The following is an 8,941-nucleotide window of genomic DNA, read 5'->3' as shown; positions in this document are numbered from 1 at the left end:
TAATAATGACCCTAGTGACAGGTCTTGAGCGTTGTTGAGCTATGTTGACTAGGTTGAGATTTTTTAGAGTGTTTATTATTATTGTAGCGAAACTCTTAGATATTGTTTTAATAATGAAATTTATGAAATTTATGTTTATGTGCATGATCATTGGTCTAAAAATAATATTACTTGCACTGATTAAATTACGTTGCAGTCTACTATAGACTCGTATCACTAAAGTGGGAATACCTCTAGTATTAGTTTAGATAATTGAGAGTATGTCAGTGTGAAGCCCTATACACACTACATCCCTACTCGCACAAAAAAATGGTTGCTGACCAGTTTTTCTATTTTTTTTTCAATCATTTGGCCAATTGCAACAAGCTAGTCGCATTGTTTTTATTTTAATTTTTTTGTAAAGTTGACTTAGGCTACAACCTCAAGTTCTAAACGACTAGGTTTATTTTTTCTAACCATGCGTTTCAAATCTTGTCCAATTTTTTATTTTTTTGGGTTGAAATGTTCACACGAAAAAACTAACATAAATAAGTGAACAAAAAACAAAAATAGCACCTAAATTAAATTACATCATAAAAAAAAAAAAAAATCAAACAGCTAATATAGAGCCCCGGATATAGAGCCTCTCATTGTGGCCCAAAAGATTCCATCGGAGCTCTAAATGGGGCTCTACAACCTCTTTTAGAGCCCCAACAATTGGGGATGATCTTAGAGCCCCAATTGGGGACGGCCTAAGAAACTAGAAAGACCCTTATTTATTATAATTTTGAACTTGGCTTCGGCATCAGTTACATGTCAATACTTTTGGTGACACTACTTTCTTAGAATGAAACAACACAACAATCCCCAAAATCGCAGCTAAATTATAAGTTAGTGACTATATATATATATATATATATATAATATATATATATTCAAAAACCAACCTGCCCTGCTGAAAGTGATTTCCAACAAATGGGTAGTCCACATCTCTCAGTCGTCCCTTGGTGATGCTTTCCATAGTTTGGAAGAGAAGAGGCTGGTGTTGTGTGTACACATTCTCAACCCCCTACAGCATTAGTAAAAAAAGTTATCTATAAGCTTGTAAAGCACACCTTATACTAGAAAGCATAAAGTATTAACTTTCGCAAGCAAACCTTTAACCCCCGAGCCATATTACGTGCAATATTTAAGAAATCTCGATTTCCATAAAGATCCCCAGTTCGCTTATCCACACCCGCTTGCTTCAAGAGAAACTGGACAAGCTGCAATGCCATAATACCCAATTTATTAAACCTGTGAATTACACTAGTAGCTAAAAGAAAGGTACACAGCAGATTTTGGCATGATTTCTGCATTGATTTCTCCCAAAGAAAGGTCAATCTCCAACAAAATTGGATGAGCAGAAACGAACTACACATAGAATAAAATACAAGTTGCCATCATTAATCCTCTGAATGAAGGTGGCTTATGAAGAAAGACAAGCTTTAGGGATGGAAAATTGCCACTTAAACATAAATGAAGAGGAAAAAAAAAAAAAAACAGAATCAAAATAGGATTGCAGTCCTGGTTACATTACCCCAGGCTTGTACTTGGCAGACTTAGAAGACAGTTTGTTAAATAATTGCATCAGTTGCACAGGGCTTTCCTTCTCATAGCGCAAAGCATACAACATGACAAGTCGTAGGCGATCAATATCGGATACACTTTCATTGTTTAATAGATTTGTCACCGCCTGCAAAGTACATAGGAGAAGGAGATGATTGTTTCCAACTTTTCATGTTTCCATGAAGATTGCTATCTCAAAGTCAATAACCAAAAAAAGTATATAGTACAGACTAAAAGCTGGATTCCAAATCCTAATAATAACTTGTCGCAAGAATAGAAAATAAGGCAAACCAACACAGACACACTCATGGTAGGTTTTGTATCAACTTCATAGCACTAATTCAGCCGCCTGGCTTAAAGATAATTGTATAATAATTTCCAGGACCTCCACCCCTTTTGGACAAGGAACTAGTCCCTTCTCATTTCAAGAGAACCTGTGTGGCCATTCAATCATGACAGAAGGCTTACAAGTTGCCACGAAAAAAAGAAAAAAGAGAGGCCATTTTTCCACTGTAGTTCAAACTATCCAATCATCATCATATGGTTATGATCTCAGCAGGCCCCAACTTGTTAAAATATAATATCAACCTTGTTTAAACATTTACCCCAACCCCAACCCAGAGTTGATCATCCCCAATTAGCAGATAGTAATAAAGGGACAAAACGTTACAAAGATGTTCTTTGCTCCTTATATGACTAGACCCATGCGATAAGAGGGGAAAAAAAAAAAGGGATACAATTCACATTTTAAAGATGATATTAAACAGTTAAATTAGAAAAGAATAATTTCCCTCATAGGTAGTTAGGATAAGTAGAAACAAGAGAAAAAAGTAGTTGTGCACTTGTAGAGGGACAAGGAGGGCAGAGAGAATAAAGGAGAAGTGGTTTCAATTTCAATTTACTTTTATTTATTTATAGAAATATGTTGTTTTTCAGTACCTCAAAAGCTGCCACCTGCCCACCATTGCAAGCCAACTCCTGTTCTGTCTGTGAAACTAACATAAGTTTTCTCTCTTCAACTAGTTTGCTCATTTCTGTAACCAGTGCCACATGCTTTGAAACATTTCCATGCATCTTTCTGTACTCAGGGTAATTGTCAACAAATTTGGCCATGTCCTCTGCAACAAGAAAGAATGTAAATGTTTAATTACCATAGTTAACCATTGTTCCAAGTGCCAATTGTTAGTAACCACAACAAGTTATGAATCTAAACTTTTCATGTTTGCATTCTACAAACCTATTGTCTGAATGTTCTGGTTACTCTTCGAAATTTGCTGAAATTCATCCACCAACTGCTTGATGTTCATCCCAATATCACCAAAGTTCTCGTACATGTTCTTTTTGAAAAAACCATCTTGTTCTGATGATAGCACAACCTCCTATGAACATCAATACCACAACTGTAATTATTTAGCACTGAAAATTACAAATAGAAACATGTGCATTATTGGGGGGAAAATTACAACTCAACCTGTTGATCCTTTGGAAATTTGCCAATGGTTCTTAAGTCCACTTTGTTGTCTTGAATACCAATCAATTCGTGAACCATTGCCTGTAATAGTGTAATCAATGAGCTGTATTTATATTTCTAGTGATCTTATCCCGTTGTAATTTCAAAGATGTATATCAACATGAGGCATTTTCACATATGTTGGAGAATGTCAGCTGCAACCACAATTACCTGATAGGTCCACTGATTCAGCAATGGGGTTACAGGATCATCCCTCCTATCAATTACCAGCAACAATGGAGAAATTTCTGTTCGTCTGAAATCAAAAAGTCCACTTTCCTGCTGGTACATCAGCTTCTGTTACATGCCCAAAATACAATATCAGTTCCCCTGTGCAAACTTTCATGGCTAGAATCTGCAGGCTGTTGTATGACATGTATACATACATAAAAAGTTGTGTCCATAGAAAACTATTTGGAATATACTACTGTACTTACTGCTGTTTCCTGTGCAATCCTTTTCGCAATATCAGATGTTCTTTGATAACGAATTACAGGTCTTCGTTTTAATGCCAAAAAGACAGCTGCAATTCCATCAACAACTCGATCAGAGAAACGCTGCAAATTTGAATGATCTACAACTGCTGGGAGCATATAAATGTGATTTGATGGCACATTCAAAGTGAAATGATAAGGATCGCTGGCAACAAAGTCTGCATAGAACTCCTGCAAGACCAAGACAATAACTGAATCTAATATGAAGAGTAAGAAACTAAACCAAGATATGAGGTGTCATAACAACTATACTATTGTTATTGTACATTGTTATTCTTATTATTAGAGTGACATAACCACTATGTTGCACGAGATTTATTTTTTCGTCAAGAAAAACTTTACTGCAAACTGGATCTGTCTAATCATGCATTAGAACAAGGGTGTATTATTATTATTTCTTTAAAATAATGTATCAGAACAAGGATTCAATGGCAAAATGAAACCAACTCCAACCGTCAAAGGACAGAGCGACTATATTTGAACCAAAAACAATACATTTTGTATCAACTTCCTTACAAAAGTGAGTAGAAGAAAACCTGGCACCCCATTGATATTATAAGCTTACGCAAAATTTACCTTGTCCCTATTTTCCTGTTACTAACTTACTACTTATTATAGTATTCTCAAATTTCAGTTATCCAAAATAAAACTCGAACTCTCAATTCAGTTAGCAATTGACATTACTACATACATAAATTATCAGATAATCCGAGAGAACGAGAGAGGAAACATTTTAGTGAATGATGAATTACCTGAAGTTGCTGCACAACTTCGTGCTCATCTGAATCAGCTAAAATATGAATCTGGGTATCCTTCAATATGTTGGAGAAAACTGTAAATTCCAGTATAGAATGAGAAATGAGCTCCAAATAATAGTCAACTCATCTAGGTATCTTCCAAACTCACTCCATAACCAAAATAACATGCAGAAAGCAAAACTTACACAGGTGATACTCCCCAAACCTAGGAGCAACCAAGTGCCGGCGCAAATACTGGATATTCTCTGAAGTGGGTGCAAGGAAGTAAACGGCTTTGAGATGAGACATGGATTCTCGAGACTTGGAAATGGAGTCAACCAATTCCACCAAAAACACTTCTTTCTGAAGAAGCTCGGATTGCGAATACGCCACACTCACTATACTAACCTACACCCCATTCAATTAACAGAACAACCCGTTATTTATTGAACTAAAATATGCCATTTTCATTGATTTCCATGCTTAAGAAATTCATAAACATTTCATTTGTGTTTTGGGTTTGTTTCAGTGATTGGTAGTTGAAAGCGTTGTTACCGTGTGGGAATCGAGGATGAGAACCTTCATGCCGGAGATGTCCTGCAACATCCGGCTTATGTAATCCCGTACGGCTGAGACCAGCACCATTTTCAGATCTACGGCGAAGATTTGACGTCTATGCCGGTGCCGATGATGATGATTTGTTAAACGGTGTGTCAAATTGTGTGCTAGAGATGAGAAAGATGCAGATCTACGAAGACGAGGAGGTTGAATTGGGTGGACGAATAAGTGGTCTCCGAAAAAGCACCGTTTGGTGTCGTCGCAGTTTGGTCTCTCAACGGTATGTTCTTGGCGGTTCAGTGCCAAGGGAAGGGTGGGCTACTGCCCAGCCCAAATGTCTCCAAATAAAAATAGCTCCATATGTTAGCCCAGCCACACAAAAAAAAAAGAAAAAGAAAGAGGAACTCTACAATCAATAATGGGAATATCATTTTTTGCTATCCCAATTAATAATGTAATAAGACGTAGGATAACTTTTTCACGTGTCATTATATTATTGACATAGATAGCAAAACACTATCTCTGTTACAAGGAATGTTTTTTGCTTAGGTAGGCAGAGCTTCTCCTAAGACAATAGGGCTCGTTTGGTACACAGAACTGTCTTGGCATGGACTATGCTTAGGGCCTGCCTTGGCTTGGCTTGGCTTGGTCTAAGTTGGATAATACTTATCCTACGTTTGGTGTATGCTTGGACTAGGACTAGAATTTTGTTATTTTATATATATATGTATATATGTATTTTATAATATATAAAATATATATCTATATATACATATATGGGTATAATACATATACATATATGTACAGTCCCCTTCTATTGAGGGATCCCTCAAATAATTTTATTTGAGGGACGCCCTTTAGGGTACCCTACAATTTTTTTCCCAATAATCCAAACCATTTATTTTTTAGGTCTTCATTTATAGATCATCCTTACAAAAAATTAGACAAATCGGAAACCATTTCGACATCCAATTGTGTCTTACAAAATCAATGAACACGGTGCTTCAAGAAAATGCTAAAATTTCATTAACTTAATTGAGTGGTCAAATGATATCGGATTCAAGTGATTTTTTGTAGAGATGATCTTTGAATGAGTATCTACAAAATAGACGGTTTGGATTAGTGAAATACAATCCGGAGTGGGGCCTACAAGGAGTGTCCCTCAAATAAGCTTATTTGAGGGATCCCTCAATGGAAGCTCTCTGTATGTATGTATATTATAATATAATATATATATATGGGTATGTTATAATAATAATAATAATAATATACATGTATATACGTATATTATATATGTATGTATATATACATATATATTATATGTATTATAAAATACATATGTATATATAATATTGTATAATATGTATATATATTATATATTATAATATACATACATATATATATATATGTATATACATGTATATAATATATGTGTATATAGGTGTATCTATATATTATAATATATATATGGGTATAATGCATACAGTCCCGATCTCTTGGACCACAGGAGTCCAAGAGATTGTGGTCACCCACCGTTGGATATTAATCCAATGGTTCAAAATGATATATATAAATGCAATATGACATAAATGATTATTACCCGATTCAAGTCAACCGTTGAATTTACATCCAACGGTGGGTGACCATAAATCTCTTGGACTACAGGGGTCCAAGAGATCAGGACTGATAATGCATATATATATATATATGTATATTATAATATATATATATATACATATCGTATAAATATATAATGTATATGTGTATATACATGTGTATATGTATATTATAATACATACATGGGTATAATATATATACACATATATGTATATATACTTATATATATTACATATATTCATGTATGTTATTATTATAATATTAATATGTATGTGTATATGGGTATATTATAATAATAATATACGTGTATATATCTATATGTATTTATATATTATATATGTATATATGTATATATGTGTTTATATACATATACGTGTATATATGTACATTAATGTATAATATAATATATATTACATATATACATGTATACATGTATGCTATTATTATAATATTAATATGTATGTGTATATGAGTATATTATAATAATAATATATGTGTATATATCTATATGTATTTATATATAATTTTTTTAGGGTTAATTTAGTACCATGTGATTACACTCTTAAGATATATTAGTCTCTACCTTCTTAATTTTTACAATAACATACCTTGATTTTTTAAATTTGTTACAATGTGGTTCCACCGTTAGGGTTTTTGTCAAATCTTTCCGTTAGTTGTCTATGTGGCACTGTAGGTCCCATATTTTTCACTTTTTTTATTTGAAAAAAATTGCATTAAAAAAAATCCTCCCCAACCAAGCCCTCCTCCCCCTACGATATTCTTCTTCCCCCTTCCCCTGCGATTTTCTTCTCCCACCCCCAAAAGAACCTAGAACCCCAGCCTGCAATGAACCCAGAACCCCAGCTCACCGAACCCCAGCCTGACGGTCATCATCTCTCTCTTCTCTCTGTCTATCTCTCTCTCCAAATTCAAAAACCAACAAATTTGGGGAGGAAATTGTTGCAGTCAATTACCAGAGTTGAGAGAATTTAGGGGAAATCTTGAACCCTACTGACCCCTGAGAGCAGAACTTTCCATCTCCTTTCCCAAATAGGATATGTTAATACGACTAATTTTCAACTAGATTTAATAACTGGGGAAGAAATCGGGGCTGGGGTTCTCGGTTCATGGGGGCTACAGTTGCCGGATGGGGTGGAGGGTGGCTGTGGGATGGGTTTAGGGGTTGGAGCTTGCAGGTGGTGGTCATGGGGGAATGGGGGGGAGAAGAAATCTGGAAAAAGAGGGAGTTTTTTTTGTTTTTGTTTTATATTTTATTTATATTTTAATTCATTTTTAAAAAAAATAGGACTCATAGTGCCACATAGGCAATTAAAGGAGAGATCTAACGGGAACCTAATGGTGGAACTACATTGTAACAATTTAAGAGACTGGGATATGTTATTGTAAAAATTAATGAAGTATGAATTAACATGTCTTAAGGGTATAACTACAATATACTAATTTATAATTAACCTTTTTTTTAAATTGTTTTTATGGGAGAGTGAATATGGATAAAATGATTGTGGTAAGAAAAAGTTGAGTAATGTGCTAAAAGAATTTTAAAGTACAATGGATAAGAATAATAATGTAATAATGGCACGTCCCCAGCTTTGTTTATTTTTAATTTTTAATTTTATCATCTACACTCTTCTTCAAGAAACACAAATTTTTGGAATTACTTTTGATTTCGAGAGTCCTTTTTCTTTAGAAAGATTAGCCTTGTCTTTGTTTATGTAAAATTTTTGTTTCTTAATTAATTTCATATGAACTTTTAAATTTGGCAAAAAAAATCATTTTTAATGCTTTCGCGAAACTTCTTTGCGAGAAGATAATTTTGTTAACTATTTTTATTAATTGGTTTTTCTATTGGTATGATATGTCCCTATAGAAAAAAGCAAGACTGATTCATGTTGAATCCTAATGTATATCATTATTACATATGTGAATTACTATTTACTTTCTAAGGTCTCGTTTAAGAGTGATTCTGGAAAGACCAATAATCACTTTAAGTGATTTTATGGAGAATTACATAGGAGGTACTTCTCTTCAGAATCGCTTAAAATCACTTACCCTCCATTTGAATGAGAGAAAATAACTCGGAATTTAGCTAAAAGTTGAGAATTTGATAGAAGAAATTGACAATTCCCTTGTTTTGCAACTTAAGTGCGAAATTTATTAAATGATGTGTGGAAAAAATCGTGGAAGTTCGGACATCAAATTCCTGAGTTTAATTGTCACCAAAATAGGCGTCATTTCACAATTTCCATAGTGTCATATACAAAATTTAACATACATAAATTCAAACACTGAAATCTTCAATTGCCAGAAATTATAGAAATTTAATTTCCGTCATTTTATAATTTTATGTAATTTTCAATTCCTTTATCCAACGGAGGGTTAAAGTGATTACATGGCGAAGCATGTGTGAGATGCTTCTC

General features: G+C 34.0%; 1 protein-coding gene across 1 annotated transcript in view; it reads right to left on the bottom strand.

Annotated features, from left to right (window-relative positions):
• Positions 1-5,255, bottom strand: part of LOC18766185 (vacuolar protein sorting-associated protein 45 homolog) — a 7,749-nt gene extending 2,494 nt beyond the window's left edge. Inside the window, exons 1-11 of the mRNA XM_020570448.1 lie at positions 4,884-5,255; positions 4,535-4,736; positions 4,344-4,423; positions 3,535-3,762; positions 3,269-3,394; positions 3,059-3,139; positions 2,825-2,966; positions 2,527-2,705; positions 1,559-1,714; positions 1,137-1,244; positions 927-1,048 (exon numbers count right to left, since the gene is read on the bottom strand). Of these exons, the coding sequence (XP_020426037.1) occupies positions 927-1,048; positions 1,137-1,244; positions 1,559-1,714; positions 2,527-2,705; positions 2,825-2,966; positions 3,059-3,139; positions 3,269-3,394; positions 3,535-3,762; positions 4,344-4,423; positions 4,535-4,736; positions 4,884-4,973 (1,514 nt within the window). The 5' untranslated portion in view covers positions 4,974-5,255. The remainder of the gene's footprint in view (positions 1-926; positions 1,049-1,136; positions 1,245-1,558; positions 1,715-2,526; positions 2,706-2,824; positions 2,967-3,058; positions 3,140-3,268; positions 3,395-3,534; positions 3,763-4,343; positions 4,424-4,534; positions 4,737-4,883) is intronic.

Source organism: Prunus persica, chromosome G8 (genome assembly GCF_000346465.2).
Source record: "Prunus persica cultivar Lovell chromosome G8, Prunus_persica_NCBIv2, whole genome shotgun sequence".
NCBI lineage: Eukaryota > Viridiplantae > Streptophyta > Magnoliopsida > Rosales > Rosaceae > Prunus > Prunus persica.
The sequence above is the reverse complement of the archived record's forward strand: the minus strand, read 5'-3'. Positions and strand labels throughout refer to the sequence as shown.